Source organism: Stenella coeruleoalba, assembly GCF_951394435.1.
Source record: "Stenella coeruleoalba genome assembly, chromosome: 2".
Taxonomy (NCBI): Eukaryota; Metazoa; Chordata; class Mammalia; order Artiodactyla; family Delphinidae; genus Stenella; species Stenella coeruleoalba.
In genome coordinates this window covers 106839755-106860675 of record NC_137147.1, presented here as the reverse complement: position 1 = coordinate 106860675, position 20921 = coordinate 106839755, and the positions used below count along the sequence as shown (strand labels likewise).

The 20921-nt window shown below is 44.6% G+C and overlaps 1 protein-coding gene across 1 annotated transcript in view; it reads left to right on the top strand.

Moving 5' to 3' along the window:
• Positions 1–20707, top strand: part of TMC3 (transmembrane channel like 3) — a 47700-nt gene extending 26993 nt beyond the window's left edge. Inside the window, exons 12-22 of the mRNA XM_079910118.1 lie at positions 222–300; positions 1569–1814; positions 2660–2788; positions 3086–3153; positions 4849–4977; positions 6947–7057; positions 8292–8417; positions 9041–9130; positions 11246–11283; positions 12951–13200; positions 16861–20707. Coding sequence (XP_079766244.1) covers positions 222–300; positions 1569–1814; positions 2660–2788; positions 3086–3153; positions 4849–4977; positions 6947–7057; positions 8292–8417; positions 9041–9130; positions 11246–11283; positions 12951–13200; positions 16861–17680 — 2086 coding nt within the window. The 3' untranslated portion in view covers positions 17681–20707. The remainder of the gene's footprint in view (positions 1–221; positions 301–1568; positions 1815–2659; positions 2789–3085; positions 3154–4848; positions 4978–6946; positions 7058–8291; positions 8418–9040; positions 9131–11245; positions 11284–12950; positions 13201–16860) is intronic.
• Positions 20708–20921: the final 214 nt, after the last annotated feature.

Genomic DNA, 20921 nt, shown 5'->3' with positions numbered 1-20921 from the left:
GGAGATAAAAGGATTCCCAGACCCCATCCAGACCTCTCGAAACAGTGTAGATTTGGGAATTCTGTATTTTGTTTTAATGCCCACAGTCTGATTCTGAAGGAAACCAAGTGTGGCAACCAGCAACTGTCTTAGCCAAAACATGGTGGTCACTCCCAAATTGTGGTCAGTCTAGAACCATGGAGTGGTGGTCTGATCATTCAAGGTGGGCTTGTGGCTTTCAGGGTCCTTGTGCTGTACCTGGGAAACCTCTACAGTCTGATCATCGCCCTCTTGGACAAAGTTAACAGCATGAGCACTGAGGTGAGTGCTCCGTCCTGGGGACGTGCCCAGCCAACCACTGCCCCCCCTACACCACACACACATACACACACGCACATACACACATATATACACACACACACAAACACACACACATACACACATATATACACATATACAGACACACAAAGACACACACATATACATACACAAACACACGCACATATACACAAACACACGCACATACACACACATATACACATGCACACACACACATACACATACATATTGAATACATACATATATACACATATGCACACACACACACACATACACACAGATACAGAGTCATCATCAGTGTCGTCAATATCACTGCTAGTATTTGCACTCTGTTCATCATGTTCAAAAATCAGTTCATTTGTGGTCTTCTCAACAGAGGATAGGAAATTTGGTCTCATTTCCAAGATAAAGAAACTGAGGCCAGAATTTATGGCTAGTCAGTGACAGGGCTGGAATGAAAACCTGGGTCTCTTAACACTCTTTCCTGGAATTCCATCAGGAAAGGTTATCAGCAGCTATTGTAAATGATCCCAGGAGAATGGCAGACCATGGGACTAATTTTCACTTAGAAAATCAGGATAAAATAAATATCTTATGGAGAGCAGTTCAGAGCAGCCCTCACCATCCCAGCCTAGGGTAGTTTTGGAGGTCATTTTAAACCTGCCCCACCTGTGAGGTTATCCCAAAATGGTAGGGGAAGAGGAGGCAGGGAGTAGGCGGCTTCTTCAGGGTTGTTTGCCCAAGCCATACCTTCCTAGCATCAAATCCTGCTGCTTATGAGACAGAAGAGGCCACAGGGAGAAATGGTTCTGCATCAGGACTTTGATGTTGCGTAGACTGGGTCCTTACCTGCCACTTCCCAGCAACAGGACCTTAAGCGTTTGACTTCAACTAGCTGAGCTTCAGTTCCTTCATCTGTAACATGGAATAATCATTCTTACCTGACACTCTTGTGAGAATGAGAAATACAACATGCTGTAACCTAGGACAGGCTCTGACACTTTACTAGGGAAAAATCAATGCTGTTCATTACAACTCTATGTTCATTACCGGACCAACTCTAGTCAAGTGGCTATCAACCAAGCTAGAGATAGTGAGAGAGAGAGACAGAGAGTCAGAGACAGAGAGAAACAGAGATAAAGAAAAAGAGATTATTCCCAAGCAATGCAGTGATATCCTTGGTGTTCATGATGGATTCTTATTTACACATAACTGGACAACCTTTTCTTCTTCCTTCCCTCTCTCCACAGGAAACTGCTCCCCCCAATAGCACAACTCATTGGATAGATTCTACCATCTTCTTTGTCACCAGGGCAGCCCCTGGAGAAGAGAAGTGGTCCACGCCTGGGCCTGGGATAGGGCTCAGGAGAAACAGCACTTGGGCCCTGGAACAAGCCAATGTTCTGACTTACACCTCGCCTCTCTCAGAGGCCAACAAGACCACTGCTTCCACCCAGAGTCCGCAAGGCCAATGCTGGGAGACATACGTTGGACAGGTGGCTCCCTCGTTCCCTTATAAAGCCCTTTCGTGTCCATTTCATCACTTAATTCTAGCGATTCTCTGAAGTGTCATTATCTCTATTTTATAGAAAAGGAAAATAAAGTTCAGTGGGGGATTAGGATTTTCCAGGTCTCAAAATGAATTATAATCAGTGTAAGGACTCAGGCAGTATTAACGATGTGCTTGACCCTGTTCTAAGTGCTTAGTCTAGAATCTTATTATCATCCTTAGAAGCAGAGATGAGGAAACTGAAGCACTAGAGTTTAAGTAACTTGCCCCAAAACACAGATAGTAAAAGAAGAATGAAGGGGACTTCCCTGGTGGTCCAGTGGTTAAGACTTAGCCTTCCAATTCAGGGGATGAGGGTTCCAGCCCTGTTCGGGGAGCTAAGATCCCACATGCCTTGCGCCAAAAAAACAAAATATAAAACGGAATCTATATTGTAACAGATTCAATAAATACTTTAAAAAAGATACACATCAAAAAAAAAAAAAAAAAAAGCAGAATGAAGCCCTAAACCGAGGCATCTGCTCCAAACTCTGCTCTGAACCCCTCTGCCTTTCACCTTCACTATATCCTATGATAACACCTCAAGTAGTCTCCTGTGGCTCAGAACCATAGACTTTTTCCCTGGCTTTGTGTAAAGCTGGCCTCAGATATCAAAATTCAAATTAACAAATATTTGTTGAGCAGCTATTATGTGCCAAAAATGAAGTCGCCATTGGAGGGGGCCCGGTGGCTCAAGCCATGGGAATGAAGAGAGAAGGGAGGACCCCAAGGAAGAGGTGGACAGTGGGAAGGGCAGGGCGTGGTGGCATCCAAGGACGCCTTGTGTTGCAGGAGATGTTGAAGCTCTCCATCATCGACATGCTGTTCACTGTGGCCAGCATCCTGCTCATAGACTTCTTCCGAGGACTTTTCGTTCGGTACTTAAGTGACTACTGGTGTTGGGACCTGGAGAGCAAGTTTGTAAGTAAGATGCCGTGTCCATTGGGGAAGTTCGTATGGCCAGATCCATCCTTTCCTGATGGCCGGGCTGGGAAACTGACATGGCTGAGAGAAAATACGTGAGGGAAGAGGGAAAGGCTGTACAAAGCTGAGTTCCCATTTCTTTCTTACATTTACCATTTGCTGGGATGGCCTCACAGACAATGATCTCTACGTATCTAGGCGAGCAGAGAATTCTGTGTATTTGACTCTAATGAACTGGTTTATGCAAAGAAATTTGGAACGTTTTTTAATGCAGAAGTTCGTTTTCTCTTGTAGCCTGAATACGGGGAATTCAAAATAGCAGAGAACGTGTTACATTTAGTCTACAACCAAGGAATGATTTGGTACGTAGCAAAGCTTCCTGCTGTGCTTACATCTAATCTGGGCTAAGATTTTAATTTACCAAGTCTGGATGGGACATGACCGTAATAAACACAGTCATAAGAGTCAAGAAAGGACATAAAGAGTTTCTAATTGAACTATTTCACATATATAGTAATTTCAGTAATGGTTTTCTAAGCATTTTGCAGAAAGGAATGAGGAAGGAAATAGTCCATTTTTAGGCCACTATCGGTCACTGAAAAACAAACAAAACTGCACAAGAACCAGTAGAATAAGCTGCTGGGGAGGATTGTGGGGAGGCTAGGAGGAGAGGCTGCTGACCCCCGAGGAGGACTTCCATCAGTGGCTGTGTCACAGCTGGGGAGCCTGCCTTCAGCTACCCACTCTCCTTCCGTACTCTCACTTGGACATTGAGCCCAGGTGCACGGCTATCCCCCAGAAAGATAGACCTAGGGGAGGTCTGCTCACCCAGGGCAGCCCCCAGCCAAGGCAATCATGGTCCTAAAGATCCTAAAGGCTGAAAGGGATCATCTGATCGACATGGAGTGTGTGTCCATGGGGACACGGCGGAGAGCTCCCTAACCATCCCTCCATCTCTGGCTTTCCCTACTGGACCACAAAAAGTGCTATTTGTTAAAATACAAGCAAACGACGAAAAAGAAGAAGAACCTGGGTGTCCCATACCTTCAGAAGACACAATCCCTCTTCATAATCATTCAGTAAAATGCAGGAGGAATGGAATATAAAGTAATATCCCTTTACTCAAATTCTGTATTCTTAGAGTCCACTTATTTTGAAAAATATTTTCACAAATACAGTATTAAAAATAATACAAAACATTTACTTAACGTTTCTCCATTTTAAATATGAAGAAACTGAGGAAAAGAGAAGCTAAGTGTCTTGCCTGATGTGAGAAACCAAAAGTTTTTTTAAAAAAGCGTTTTACTTATTAAACCTCTCTTTGTATCTATTTTCCTGCTGCTAAATCCAAACTTCGCAAGTATTGTATTGGATAAACATCCAGTATAAGCAGGTTTAGCCTTAAAGTCAGAAGATCTGGGTTTCATTCCGTATTTGGCCCTTATTGGCAGGGTAGATATACCTCTGTTTTCCCGGGATGTTATCCCAGATCTGTCACTCTCAAAGGTCTCTCAGTTTGGATGATATTAGTCTCTGAGCAAATCACCTAATTTTCCCAGACCCACATTTCATGTCTAAAAACTTTGGCTATTTATCCCTCCTTTTATGGTTTCAGCAGGTTAAATGGGCCAAAGTGTGTGAGGATGCTTAGCAAAGGTCCAACAAAAGTAGCTCTGCTCCACATAATGTTGATCAAATCTGAAAGTCAATAATGTATTAACGTAGCCCCACCAACCCCATAGACAGGCAAAATCTAGAGCTTGCCCGAAACCGCAGTTACCCACCATTTGCCTCTTGACCGGAAGAGGGCGTTTCCTTTGCTAAGTGTGAAGAGGCAGGAGACACTTAGCATCCTTGTGCCAAGAGGATATTTTAAAACAGGCTCCCTGCTCATCTGCAGAAGTGACTTGTCTTATCTCCAGCAGGTGGAAGGTTGGGGTCTCAGATCTCCAGGGGCTTCTTCAGTTGTTTAAGCACAGACTTTAAACCTCAAGCTCTCAGAACCAAGATAGACCAGAGGAGAACAGACGCTAACTGGCCTCCCATTGTGGTTTCAGGATGGGAGCCTTCTTCTCACCGTGTCTCCCTGCCTTCAACGTCCTCAAACTCATTGGGCTCATGTACCTGCGCAGCTGGGCCGTGCTGACCTGCAACGTGCCCCACCAGCAAGTCTTCCGAGCCTCCAGGTCAGTGAGCGTCAAGTCCGCTTCACAGAGAGAACTCACATCACCCACACTCGCCTTAGCCAGAGTGACCTCCAGCAAGGGGGTCTCCCCAACACCCTGCCTGCCAAAACCTTGTCCGCCCTCCAGTTGCCTTTCCTCCCTGAAGCCACTGTCAATGCCCCACCCCTCAAATGAATCATGACTCTTCTTAAGCTCATGCCACATCTTTTACAACTTTTTACTGAAGTTTAATGATCATCCAGAAAGGGCACACATCACAAATACCTGGCTTGATGAATATTCACAAACTGAACGCAACTCTGTAACCAACCCCCAGATGGAGAAACAGAACAAGAACAGCGCCCAGAAGCCCCCTTGTACTCGACGCCGGTCGCTACCAGCTTCTAACAGCGTAATTCGTCCCCCCCCCGCCACACCATTTTTTACTTGATGTAAATAGAATCACACTCAGTATGACCTCTTTTATTCCTGTCTTCTTCTCAGTATTGTGCTTGTGAGAATCACCTCATTGAGGACACCCCCCTCCCCAATTTCTTTATCCATCCTCCTGTGGTTAGCTATAATGAATAACACTGCCTTGAACATTCTCACGCATGTCCTTTGCTGGGTACATACCTAGGACTGCACTTGCTGGCTCACAGGCCACGCATGTGTTCTCCTCTGGTAGAGAGCGCCAACTGTTTTGCCAAAGCAGAGGCGCCCTTTCCACTCGCACCAGCATCATGTGAGAGTTCCAGTTGTCCCACAACCTTGTCAACACTTGTTCTTCTCTGTATTTTTCACTTTAGCCATTTTGGTGAATTCATATCACATTTTGAACACCTTGATTAGAACTCATTTATTTTATTTTGACATAATAGTTATTGATGTGGGTGTGTATCAGTATCTTTCAAACTTTTTGACAGTAACCAGCATGACAGTGTATTTATCTTTCACCTAGAGACCAGTGTAGATGCATATATATGTTTTATATATAATTTATATATGAATGTGTATATTCATTGACATCTATGTAGGCCTATATATAAAAATACATGCATACATATATACACACATAAATATACATAACACATACATATAAATGGATACGCACATATATTGAGTGTATATATATATGTGTGTGTGTGTGTATACATATATATAAAGAGAATGTGTGCATATAAATAGAGAAAGGTTTCACAAATTAACACTCACCTACTTAACCACATTGTATGTGCCCTGACATTTTCTGCTCTCTTCTAGTCCAGTCTATTTCTTTAGAGAGAGAGACAGCATGCAGGCTGAGAGTCTCAAGGTGAACAGACCATTCATTCTCTTTTCAGGACTATATACAGGGCCTTGCACACCAAACAGACCTGTGCTGCCCTCGGGGGAAGCCTGGGCAGCCGAGCTTTCAGACCAGCTTAGGGCCCAGGGCCCAGGGCTTACTCAGGCAGACCATTCACCCTGAGCAGCCAGGAGCAGAGCAGATAAGAGGTTGAGAGAGACATCCAAGTAAGAGAGTCAAGAACCGTAACAAAAGAGTCAAACCATCCTCAGACATAGGGGACAAGTTCAAGGCTGGGAACAGGACAGGGAACCACTAGGTAAGGACTCAGCTGGGTGGGGCAAAGGTGCTAAGAGTTTTCCATGAATTAAGTTTATTGTGTGATGGCCATGGGGTCACCTGTCTCTTGGCTTGAGGTGGACAGGTGCTCAGCCAGCGTTTAGTATATGAACAGGTTGGGCTGGGTGATCCACGAATTCCCTTTGAGCCTCCATTTCTAGTTTGCTAAATTGCCTGTGATCCTATAACAGACCCTTTCCTAGGCAGTGATGGGAGGAGGATTTTTCTGTTTACAAAGAGTCCGGGCTACAGTTTCTGTGTCGGTTTTGTTTTTTTTTCGGGGGCGGGGCAGTGGGGTGCACAGACATCATCGGCAGCTGGCCAGAGAGTGAACTCAGCGCCTGGCATTTGGTTTCTTTACAGATCCAACAACTTCTACCTGGCAATGCTCCTTTTTATGCTCTTCCTATGCATGCTGCCAACCATTTTTGCTATCGTCCGGTACAAGCCATCTCTAAATTGCGGGCCATTTAGGTAAGTTCTCTTAATTCAGTCGACTCTGCCTGGAGCTACTGACAGCTATAGAGGAAGGACCCCCGCATTGAACTGAATTCTCCTTCTGGCTCACAAAACAGGTCAACAGCAGAGAAAAACTTCAAACTCATGTCTTTTGAATCCAAGACCATTTCCCTTTCCTTGCTAAGCAGGCTGCCCTCAAGTATAATCATCTCTGTGCTCACCTTTAAAAGATACAGCCCACTTCGAATCAAAACGGGAAACGGCATTGCTCCAAGGCTAGAAGGAAATTCTACCTGGTCAATCTTTCCCTTCCAGAACTCAGAAAGCTTTTATTAAGAGATAGTCCATGTCACTTTCTTTTCTTTTCTTTTTTTTTTTTTTTTGTGGTACGCAGGCCTCTCACTATTGTGGCCTCTCCCGTTGCGGGGCACAGGCTCCGGACGCACAGGCTCAGCGGCCATGGCTCACGGGCTCAGCCGCTCCATGGCACGTGGGATCTTCCCGGACCGGGGCACGAACCTGTGTCTCCTGCAGTGGCAGGCGGACTCCCAACCACTGCGCCACCAGGGAAGACCTGGACTATGGTTTTTATTTGAGATGCCGTGAGATTGGATAAGACTGAAGTTTTTTTAAAAATTTTTTTGTGTGTGTGATACGCAGGCCTCTCACTGCTGGGGCCCCTTCCGTTGCGGAGCACAGGCTCCGGACGCGCAGGCTCAGCGGCCATGGCTCACGGGCCCAGCCGCTCCGCGGCATGTGGGATCTTCCCGGACCGGGGCACGAACCCGTGTCCCCTGCATCGGCAGGCGGACTCTCAACCACTGCGCCACCAGGGAAGCCCTCCGTGTCACTTTTGATTCTACATTATCTAGCTGCATCAAGACAGAAGTCACTTCAATTATCTTCACCTAGCATCTGCTTTCAGTCAGTTTTGATACAACGTATATGTAACATTTAGAGTCTATCTTTGTATACATTACACACACACACACACACACACACACACACACACCCTGTAGTTACTGACCCCATCTTCAAACCTACATGTTAATTAAATGGCTCCTTCAGATGAAATCATTTCAGGAATGTTATGTATCTTTCACATTCATCAGATACTTAACTTTAGCTTTGAAACTGACTTTGAGGATTGGACTCTAGCTAGCTAGCCTTTTTTCTTTTTTTTTCATGGCTTGCAGGATCCTTCTGCCAAAAGCAATATAATCTGGAATTATGGTTTTCTTTCTCACAGCGGACAAGAGAAAATTTATGACATCGTGTCAGAAACGATTGAGAAGGACTTTCCCGCGTGGTTTGGCTCTGTGGTTGGGTACATCAGTAGCCCTGTGGTTATCCTGCCAGCTGTGCTGCTTCTTTTGTGAGTACTTTCCTGCCTGCTTTGGGGGGACTTCTGCGTGTTTGGCCAAGAAGAAAGCACTGCTTTCCAATAATTGTATAAATTCAGTGAGTTCATTCAAAAGTCACTTACGGAGCCGGATGATCTGAGCAGGGCTGCTGAATGACACGGGCCAGGGAGGTAGAGCATGATTGATTCGTCAACAGCATTTCGGCGATCGCTGTGGCCATGATCATGGGGTTGAATGTGATTATCATTATCTTATTTTCCAGCAGTTTAATCTCAACATGGAATTTTACAGTGCAGCTAACTTGCGTCTGTTTTAACTTAAAGGGGAAATAACATCAAGTAGTTGATCCAATACTCCTACCACGATACACTGTAACACGCCCCTCCCGTCTTCACTCCTTCCTTACGGCTGTCATCCGTGCAGAATTCCAGGTCAATGGAGGTCGCTTTGAAACTCAGGAGAGAGAAAAGGAAAGCAGTTCCTTCCCAGCACTTGCCAGCCTGAAAACTCACTGATACCTTTTGTCCTCAGGGGGTGGTGGGGCGGTCAGTGGGTAGCCCACATCGGGCCGGGAACACAGAAGCCCGGCCAGGGGGATGACGTACGCTCACCGCCCTGTGCTCTTCTGCCCTAGCATGCTCATCTATTATCTTCAGAGCATCGCAAGATCCTTAAAGCTCAGCAACCACCAGCTCAGAACGCAGATCCAAAACGCAAGTATTACGTAACCTTTGCTACCGTGAATGGGCATCAACCATCTGACTGATTTCCCTGGCCAGGGAATACCAGTGAGGTCACATTTGCAAATTACTGGGACTCTTGGCCACGAGCTAGAGTGCAAGGCCACCCCTCCCCGGCCAGGAGCTCCCAGGGCTGTTTCTAAGAATACCCAGGCCCTCAATTGCCAGAATGAGCCTCCTCTCCTAGAGGCCTCGCTCATGCCCTCAGCACTTCAGCTCCCCCTCCTGTGGCCACCAAGCTTGCAATGTACTGGGCTTTTCTGCTGGCTGCACTGACTGGGCGGGGAGAAAGGATCCCTCCCTAATCCCATGTCGAGTTGGACATCTGAGCCCAAAGACACTGTTTGGACCCAAAGACCCACCCTTTTCATATCTTTTAAATTCTGGTTGTCATTACAGTAAGTCCCCTTACGTACGAACAAGTTCCGCTCCGAGAGCGCAATCGTAAGTCCAGTTTGTTCCTAAGTCCAACAAAGTTCACCTAGGTTCCCAGCTAACACAATCAGCTACATAGTACTGTACTGTAACAGGTTTATAATACTTTTCACACAAATAATATATTAAAAAACCCACAAAAAATAAAGAAAACATTTTGACTCTTACAGTGCAGTACCTTGAAAAGTACAGCAGTAAAGTACAACAGCTGGCATCCAGGGGCTGGCATCGAGTGAACAGGCAAGAAGAGTTACTGGAGGAGGGAGAGGAGGTGGGAGATGGTAGAGCTGAAGGATCGTCAGCAACAGGAGACGGAGGGCGAGTTGCGATATCACTCACGCCTGACACTGATGGAACGCACTTTCACATCTTTGAAAGTTCATAACTTGAAGGTTCATATGTGGGGGACTTACTATACCTTCTCTCCCATCTGGGGCTCAAACCATAGTTCTCAGAACAGTCAGAGGGAAACCGACACTCCCCCATCCTTCCACAGTTTCTCCTCCTCTGCACACCCCAGGTGCTCCCCCAGGGCCAGGACTGGGGCGAGGCACCAGGCTGCCAAACTTAGAGGCACAGACTCTCAGGGTCACACCGACCCTGCACTCCCACAGCCCCAAGAGTGAGCACCTCCTTAAATTTGACCCCTGGATACCTCACTTGCTTCACCCAGCCCCAGAACCCCACGCAAAAAACTTCCACCTTTCTCTGTTTAAAAAAAAACAACTCTCACAAATATCAACTCATGTAAAGAAACACCAACTCATTTTGTATATAGTCAAATAAGAAATGCATCTAGGAACTTCCCTGGCAGTCCAGTGGTTAAGACTCCGTGCTCCCACTGCAGGGGGCCCAGGTTTGATCCCTGGTCGGGGAACTAAGATCCCACATGCCACATGGCATGACCACAAAAAAAAAAAAAAAAAAAAAAAGAAGGAAATGCATCTGCATCTGGAGTTGCAAAGGGCATTTTTATGGAAACACACATCTCCCGTGTGGTTGATCCATATTTTCTCTTTTGTGTCTCAGCCAAACCATGCTTAGCAGAATCTCAACATGGTCTATCAAAGAGCTGCCCCTAAAAATGAAACTTGCCAGGGATAAAACTTCAGCTCTCAGGTGTCAGCATTTATTCATTCAAGTAACAGGCTTAGGACCAGAGCACACTGTCCCCAGGTGATGTAGCTCAGCCATGGCCCAAAGGATCAGCAGTGATACCTACATCGTTCCCCAGCCCCACCCCCAAGAATAGTACAGCAAGTCCCCTACACACAAACCTTCAAGTTGAGAGCTTTCAAAGATGCGAACGTGCCCCTGTATGCCAGCTGTTGTACTGTACTACTGTACTTTTCAAGGTACCGTACTGTAAGATTAGAAATGTTTTCTTTATTTTTTGTTTGTTTTTTATGTATTATTTGCGTGTGTTTGTTTGTTTTTGTGCATTATTTTATAATAGTATTATAAACCTATTCCAATACAGTACTGTATAGCCCATTGTGTTCGTTGGGGACCTAGGCTAACTTTGCTGGACTTAAGAACAAATTGGACTCACAAACGCCCTCTCGGAATGGAACCCGTTCATATGTAGGGGACTTAACTGTATTTGTTACTCCTTCCTGTAAATCCAAAACAAACATATGGTTATCATTTATATTTTAGGCAAGATCTGAAGATAAGAAAAAGGTTGCCCAAATGGTAGAAGGTAAGTACAAACAAAAATTCCCGATGTCTCAGTTGGTGAGCATTTTAAAAAAACAGCAGTTTAAGGTTCATCACGAATAAACATTCCTACTCAACTGTGGCTTTCACAATTAACTAGACACAATAAAAATCTAGGGATATAAATGTTGGTTTATATCTATAATTTTTACATCAGACCCAGACCTGTGAATAACCCCAAAACACATCTGAAATCACAAGGAAGTATTGAAGTAGGAGAGAAAAAGAAGCACAAAAATCTGAAGAAAACCCATAAGAACATCTTGGCCTTATTCACTTTTGTGTACTTCCTCTCAATGGCCCATTTTTTCCTTGCAATCCCCCCTCCCCAGTTCTCTGCCCCTTAGGTCATGTCCTCTCTGTCCCTGCCTGCAGAGCAATACCAGGTGGGCAGGTCCAGCCATGAAAACAGATTCCCTAGTATGAAATCCAAACCCAACGGGCACACTTCTTCCCATCTTCCCCAGCAGCACCTGGACATACTTGTTCCCATCTGGGCTCATTGAGGGAAAAGGAAAGAGCCTCCCTGTAGAAAGAATGATAATACAAGAAGCACAAGTCTGGTGTGGGCTGAAGGGAGGGGAAAGTGGGCAGGTGCAGCTCAAAGGAAACATGTCTGCCACTTGGAGCCACTAATAAGATCAGTGGGCAACGGCAAAATGGCATACGTAGTCCATACTCTTCCTCAGAAAATAAACAAAAATGAGACCCAAAAAGGCTTTGCGGACCAACTCCTTTGTCTGCTTCAATGCAGAGCTAACTGGGAGGGATGTGTTTCCTTCCAAGAAAATGCCTGAGTAAGAGTCATGAGGCCTAAGGGTTGTGTTTGCTCCATCCACTTCCTCAGAGAGCCAGCCTACAGATAAAAACTGCTATGGAAAGTGACATGTGTACACTGCTATATTTAAAATAGATAACCAACAAAGACCTACTGTATAGCACAGGGAACTCTGCTCCGTGTTCTGTAACGACCTAAATGGGAAAAGAATTTGAAAAAGAATAGATACGTGTACATGCGTAACTGAATCACTGTGCTGTACACCTGAAACTAACACAGCACTGTTAATCAACTATATTCCAGTATCAAATAAAAAATTTTAAAAAACTGCTGTGGAAAGAGACTGCAGCTCATGTTATAAAATTCTACTGTAATTATCAAATATTATTTGCCCATGAAGCATAATTAAGTTTAGTTCAGGTTGCCTTCAAAAACTAGGAACTTTCTCAGGATAACAATATTGTCATCTAATGTTTTTCAAGCCCAAGACCACACTTTTTTTCAGAATGCTCTGTGAACTATTTCCAAAAAATCGTAATTATCATCTAAGCTTCATCGTATCCATTGTATAGATAAAGAACCAGAGCCCCAAAGCTGGTGAATAATCCACTTTGCTCATGGGGGCATCAGATGGTGCACGTGTAAAGCCTCGGGGTTCATCTGGTTCCTCCTACGCTCCCTTCCAGCTCCAACTCTCAGTGAAGAAATGATTTGAATTACGAAATGTTTGTCACCCATGGGGTCAGGAGTATCTGCGAGTGCACACAACTGTTTGTGGACCCACCTGTTGGAAGTCAGGACACTTGCAGCGAAACCAGCCTGAGCGTGTCCCCCCTCAGCTTGTCTTCCCCTCACCCTCTCTCTTCCTGCAGCCCGCATCCAAACCCAAGACGACAGCACCAAGAGGTTTCCAAAGGACAGCGATTTCGGCAGCCAGCTGTCCTCGGCTCACTCGGCGACACCCCAAAACAATGGCAATGTGGTCAATTTCGACTCATCGAGCAGCATGAGTAGCAGGGTGGAGACCATCACCCAGCCCGTGCCCCCGAGTCCCCAGCCAGGACCCGGCAATCCCAGCTTGCCTCTTCCTGGCGTCTCCAGATCCGGGCACAACTCTACCAGGTGAGTTAACTGCAGCTCGGCAGGAAATCTGCCTCCTGGGTAATACTTACCAGTGACGGTCCAGAGCCATAAAGAGCAGGATAAAAAGCCATTAGGGAAGCTGAAATGTTAGGGACAGCACCGGATAAGGAAGGATTAGGTGATGAGGAGAAGCAGGAGACCAGAGCATTATTTTCCCATCGAGAAGAACACAGGTCTCTCAGAGCAGAGGAGACTGTCCCCGTCATCCAGACCTGATAGAGCGTTTTAGAAGGATAAAAATTCGTTCTTATTTTTGTTGTGTTTATTTCCAAATAGAAAATAAAGTTATAGTTCAGTTTTTGTGCATCAAAACAAAACAAAACAAAACAAAAAAACCATGAGGGCTTCAAAGGCCCTAACAGGTTCAGGAAGTGAGAGCCATTAAATTCCATTTGTGCCCGAAGGCCACAAGGCCATTTCTGCCTGTTGACATCTGCTGTTGAGAAGAAATCAGGGGACAAAGTTTGTCAAACAGGACAAATTCTTCCTCCTCGACCTTCTGCCATATAACGTATAAGCAAACCTTCCTGCCAAACTAGGGTATTTATTTCTATAGCCTAAGAAAAGAAAACGCCTTAAAAAAATTTTTTTTTCCATTGGGGACCTGGTTTAATGAATAGAGGGATTAATTGTAATTAGAATATTAGTTGTTTGCTTGTCAATGGCAACAACACTGTAACTCAAAAAATTCCAGATTAGCATAATCCAAACACGTTTGTATTGTAAAGAATTCTCTAGTATCTAAATCAACAAACTTTTATTGAGAATCAACTCTATTGTACTCTCTGGGATGGATACTACAGATTAATCAGAAACATCTCTGCCTCCGAGAGTTGAAAGTAGAGTGAGAGAAGGATGTAGTTAAATATTAGATGATGTGATCAATGCTATGCTTCTGTGATAAACAGTATGTTTTCAGAGGACAAGGGGGATTGAGATAAAGTCTACGTGGAGAATGCGTAAATATTTCTTAGGAGAAATTATATTGGACTTGGGCTTTAAAAACTAAGTAAGAGCTCACCGAATGGAGAAGAATCAAGAATGTACCATAGGGCTTCCCTGGTGGCGCAGTGGTTGAGAGTCCGCCTGCCGATGCAGGGGACACGGGTTCGTGCCGCGGTCCGGGAAGATCCCACATGCCGCACAGCGGCTGGGCCCGTGAGCCATGGCCACTGAGCCTGCGCATCCGGAGCTTGTGCTCCGCAACGGGAGAGGCCAAAACAGTGAGAGGCCCGCGTACCACAAAAAAAAAAAAAAAAAGAATGTACCAGTGTTGAGAAATAAACTGGTATCAATGAAAAGCCATTTTTTAAAATTAAGACTTAAAAAAAACAATTCCTGTATTTCTGGGATAAACGACACTTGGTCACAGTGTACGATTCTTTTTATTTATTAAGAAAGAAACTAGAATATGTTCCAGAGCGTTCTTGGTTGGTAATAGACAGTATTGCCTAAGCCATATACCAGTTTTTTTAAAAAAAAGTTTGCAGTTCTTGGTCAATTAAATCCCTCTATTAAAAGGAGACAATGACATGTGTCATAAAAAAAAAAAAGTGGTTACTCTGTGAGATGATGAATGTGTGAATTAGCTTGACTGTGGTAATCATTTCACAATGGATACATATATTAAATCAAGTTGTACACATTAAACATATGCAATTTTTATTTGTCAGTTATACTTCAATAAAGATGGGGAGGAAAAGGTCAATTATTATTCCACTGTCTAGATATGCTATGACTTATTTAACCAATCTCCATTTAATATTTTTTGGGAGGATATAGAAAGAATGTTATAAAGAAAACACAAAAAATTTAAAAATTAAAAACCAAAAAGAAAAAATAAGAATGTACCATAGTGGAGAATAAGCATGAACAAAGGTATGACGTTATGAAGAAGTGAGGCATCTTTGGGAAATGACTGCAGCAAAGGGAGCCTGGAGGGAAGCCAGAGATGATGCTGGAAAGAAGTGTAACACAGACCACTAAGGCCTTTGAGTCTCTCTGGAGTTGGGACTTTATCTCTTCTTTTTTTTTTTTTTTATTGAAGTATAGTTGATTTACACAGCAGTGTTAGTTTCAAGTGTTAGTTCGGTGATTCAGTTATATAAACATGTATATATACATATATATTCTTTTGCATATTCTTTTCCATTATAGGTTATTACGAGATACTGAATATATCAATAGTTCCCTGTACTATACAGTAGGACGTTGTTGTTTAAATTTTTTTTTATCTTTTATTTTTTCACTCCAGACTGGCTATATTATCGGCAAGATCTTTTATATTTTACTTCCAGGCTGGCCAAGTTATGGGCAAGATCATTTCTGCATTTGTATGGGTCAATTATTTCAGTTGTACCTACACATAAGAAAGCAGTAGAGCCCTGCGTTCTTTTCAGGGAGGTAGGACATCTAGAAGGATGCACTGACCCTAACTTACATGGAGAATTATATCTGATCTGAATGTAACACAGTGAAAGCAATACAGGTAATATATAGGAGAGTTGTTTGGCAGGGATAAGGGGTGAGGTTGTTTTGTTTGTAAAAGCAATGACTAAGTGAACAAAGAATTCAAAATCTTGCTATATTAGGAGTTGTCTTCATGTATCTATTGGGCTTTGGTACGGAGGAGAGATTCCAATAGTCCTGGATAGGTGTCGACTGAAAAAAAAAAAGCACAACCTAAAATTTGAGAATTATGTTTTATTTGGTGGACTTACTGAGGACTATGACCTGGGACATGGCCTCTCAGATGGTTCTGAAGGACCGTTCCAAAGAAGGAGCTAGGAGATACAGCAGTTTTTGCTGAAAAAAAACCCACGTGGTTGAACATCAAAGCCTTACTGCTAATCACAAAAAGACAGACATTTCAAGTTAATGATTTTAGTGCTTTTCTATCTTCTAGGGAAATATGCAAGAGTCTGAGCTCATTGAAGTTATTTCTTTGATACACATCTTAACTATCTAGGGCCAGTATCTTGTTTTTCTCCATCCCGAATTCCCCGTAGGGGGCACCGTCACGGCAGCCGCAGTGACCGATGGCTTTACATCCTTTGTTCTCTGAAATGACAGGTGACATTCTTTGTCTACATAGGCTATGGGGAGGAAGTGTCCAAGAACCTGGACGGCTGCATGGCAGAGATAGTGAGGGGCAGTGTTCCCAGCGTGTGCTCCACAGTTCTTAGGCCCACTATATACTCCTGGACAAAAGGAGGTCTCCATGATGAAATACACCAGCACAACGCTTTGCCCTCCATGGAGATTCACGGTGCACATCATTACTTTAAGGGTTCTGAGAATTCCAGCAGTAAAGAAATCTATTTAACCCAGTTCCCCGAAGCCTCCTGTGCATGCAACCCACTGGACACCCATTAGGAAATTTTTTTTTTTTTTGTCCTCGCTGCACGGCATGTGGGATCTTAGTTCCCCTAACAGGGATCAAACCCGTGCCCCCTGCAGTGGAAGCACAGAGTCCTAACCACTGGACCAGTGGGAAATTCCCCACTGGACACCCATTAACATTTCAGAACAAGTTTCAGTGGAAATGCAGAGAACTGCTGTTCTAGCTCGCGGTGCTGGGACAGCATAGGGGTCTGTGAGCACCAACGCTGCAGGTGTTTAACCACCTCTGTCTTTCAGGTACCCACGTGGTCTGTGTGCAAGCACAAGTGATCTTTACAGGAAGAGACCCTGCACACCTGGAATGTTTACAAAGCGCATCGAAGACGTTCACTCAGAGCCTCTTTTCCGAAAAGACCTTCAGCAAATCGACCATGGATCAAGGGTCTCAGCTTTGGTGCCACGGGGTCATAGGTCCCGTGCCCCCAGATACTATATGGTTAATGAACGTGACCCTCACCAAGAAAACCATTCGACTTTCTGGCCAGAAAGACGTTTCAAGGTAGACATCTTTGGGGACGCTGTGGAGATGTACCCCAGGAACATGCAACAGTGTATTCCCTGGGCCTCTCCACAGCTCAGTGAAGAAGAGGAGGAGATGCAGAGGAGAAAAATGAGCAGACGGGCTTTCTACCCACGCTCCCTGACCGACCTCCACGGGGCTCCTCATTTTTATGTTGGCAGAAGTTTAGAAAGTCAGGCCCTGACTCCTGAGCTCCAGAGACGGACACATTACAAATCTTGGAATGATGGCATTGAGGGTCAGCTTGACCGGCCGATGTATGTGTATAAAAAGCCACGCTACCGGAATTTCCAACCCCCCCCGCACCCTCTGAAGCCGAGAGTTAAGGCCAAGTTCGAGCCATCCGTCACAGAATCTGATTCCATGTCGGCAGCATCCAGCAGTGACCAGCAGAACAGCAGCACCGACCAGTGTCTCCAGGTCACCCGCAGCCAGCCCAAGTTTCCGAGGCCTGCGGGCCAGTTTGGCAGGAGGAAGGCCATGTCTAGGCAGGAGCTGACCACAGATCTGAATGACCTGATTTGTTCAAATGTCTAGGGCCTTCTCCTGGCGTCCCATTCATAGAGATCAGAGGCCTACTGGAATGCCGTGTAGCGCGACAAGTGTATGGTCCCTCCCCTTCCGGGAAGAGAGACAAACACACCCAGTAGGTGAGATCAGTGGGGCATATCCAGGCGTGTGGCCTGCCGGCTGCGGCCCTGAGACCCACAGGGCTATGGCCCCCTAATCTACAACAACCATATACAAGTGTGCGGGTCTGTTTCCAGGGGGTCTCTTTGGGTCCAGCCACTTTAGGCCATCATTTCAAAAAACCTCAGTCCTTGACCTCCATTCAGGGTGACCCCAAATCACAGGCAAGCCAGACAGCTGATCCAATTACAGAAGACTCACCCCACGTGTCTGCCCTTGTCCTGAATCTTAGGAGTGGCCTGTTCGTATTGTAATGTTCTCTTTCAGCATACAAAACTCAGTCCTCCCTGATAAACACCCCAAGATGAAGTGGCTGCCCTTAAAGATTTCACAGCGCTTAATTACTTCATATCAATCAGTTTAGTAATGACCAGAGTTACTAAAATTTACTGAGCGCCTACCATACTGTTTACCCAACTACCTATCTGTATTCATTAGTCAGGATACCTGGGTTGGAGGTAACAAAATCCCCAGGGTTTACTGGTTCCTTTAACTGGGAGGGTTGAGCATCAAACTGGCTTCAGGCTCGGTTGGACCCGGGTGTCAAACATCATCAGGATTCTCTCTTTCACCTTTCAACTCTATGTCTGTTTGTTGACCTTGTTTTTCCTCCTGCTGACCGGCTTCCTCCATGTGGTAGGTGGAGAAGGAATGCACAGGCACAGAAAATTCCAGGTTGATGGCATCCAGCCGGTGAGCCCCAGGGAAGGAACAGAGCTGTCCCTCCCCACTTGCCGTTATCTTCACCTTTATGGTCAATGCCTCTTTCACTGGCATATGCGGGGGTTTGGCAGCCATGAGCATTCCGTGGTTAACCGGACGTGTACCCCTATTCCTATTTCCATGGTAACTTTTCGCTTTAAATTGTGTCTTTTAAGTTTTCCGTCTCCTCCAACAGACGGTGAGTGCCTTTGGGAGAGGAATGGTGTTTATTCATTTCTGCAGCCCCAGTACCTGACAGATAACAGATATTGTACTTGCTTTCTCTTGCTGCATAACAAACTTAGTGGCTTACAACAACACTCATTTATCATCTCAGTTTCCATGGCTTAGCTGGGTGCTCTGCTCAGCGTCTCAGTCGAGGTGTCGGCCAGAGCTGACATCTCATCCGAGGCTAGGGTGTCACCTTCTGAGCTCATGTGCCTATTGGCAGAATTCATTTCCTTGAGGTTGTAAGACTGAGGCCCTCTGCTCCCAGAGGCTGCCCACGTTTCCCTCCCACATGGCCCTCTCCATAACATGGCTCCTTGCATCTTCAAGGCCAGCAAGAGAGGGGTTCCTGAGCTTTGAATCTCTTTCTCCCGGCAAGGTGTGGACTCTGTTTTGAAGGACTCACCTGATTAGGTCAGGCCCACCCAGAATAATCTCCTTTTGATTAATTCAGAGTTAATTGGTCAGAGACCTTAATTACATCTTCTAAATAACTTCACCTTTACCATATAACAGAACCTAATCATGGGAGTGAAATCTTATCAGATTCACAAGTTCAAACACACTCAACAGGAGATTTTATAGGAAATGTACACCAAGAGCAGGAATCCTGGGGGCCATCTCAGAATGCTGCCTATCCTAGGTACTTAATAAACATTAGTTGCATGTGAATGGATGGATGAATAAATAAATGGAGCGTCCTAATGAGTGAATCACGAATGACATGGTAACGGGATTATCTTCCAAGATCTACTGCTAATTCTAACCCCAAAGAAAAATCCAGTATATGTAATGCCATTTAAAAGTAGACGCAGATGAACACTCCTCCCCAAATTCATAAAAAAGTGTGCAGTATTTTCCAGTTGCTTGACAGTGCTTAATTACTTCATGTCATGACCTCCTGACCATGACAGATCCAGGAGGTTGTGCCTTCTTCAAGATGAAATGCTCTACGTGCCATGGGAACGTCCTTTTGTAATACAGGTGCCCACAGGAGTTCCACGATGAGGGTATGCTCTTCTACATGCTTAGTCTGGGGCTGTTAGCCAAGAGCTCCCTGGGACATTGAAACGTATTTTGGAAAAGCCTGGCCCTGCCTCCAGGCACCCGCAGGAGTACTTGTGTCTGTGTGAGAGCAGAGAGGATTCCATTAGGATTAGGGGACCGGCAGGCGCCGCAGCATTCCTAAGAAAACACGCGTTTTGCCAATACTTCTCCAGAGCTGCAGATACGTTCATCACCTTTCAGTGAGCAACATAGCTCACAGGTACTCCAGCACTTAATATTCGGCTACGTCTTTTTGTTGGTCAGAATTTTCTTTTATTGAAGTATTACAGAAACGTATACAGATTATAACAGTATGGGATTGTTCTGTTCTTGAAACTTTTCTGTAGGGTTGAAAATATATTTATTTTATTATTTTTTAAAAATTTGTATTGGAGTATAGTTGCTTGACAATGTTGTGTTAGTTTCTGCTGCACAACTAAGTGATGGGCTATGTCTTTAATTTAGAGAAATTTAAAAGATGCAGAAGAGCACAGAGACTAGAGTGACAAGGACCCATTCTCCCCCTGTGTCAACAGATGTTGAAATTTTATTTCCATCTAGTCATTTTGTTATTCTTATTAAAGAAAACAGGACAGATGTCATCAGAAGCTACTCTAATCCCCACACTTAGTTGCATTCCCCTCAGGCTGCCAAGGCACGTGACACACGACACGGCGTGTGTCCGTTCAGCCAGCTGTTTACAGCTATACATGTGTGTGTGCATGTGTGTAAACATGTATGTATACACATCCATAAACAATATGTAAGTATGTCTTACTTAAGTAAACGCTATTATACTGCACAGATTGTACATATTTATGTTTCGGGGGTCTGTTGAAGACATATGCAGATCAAGCTCACTTGTTACACCTGCTATGTAGTATTTCACCATTTGAATAAACTACACGATATTTATCCATTTCTTACTGATGGACGTTGAAGTCATTTCCACTTCTTTGCAGCTAAAAGCAATGTTGCACTAAACATCTTTTATACAGCTCTGTGGCCCATGTGCTCATGTTGACTTAGAAGTGGATATTGGTACTTTTTTTCTTCATTTTAAAAGTTTTATTGAAATATAGTTGATTTACAATGTTGTGTGAGTTTCAGG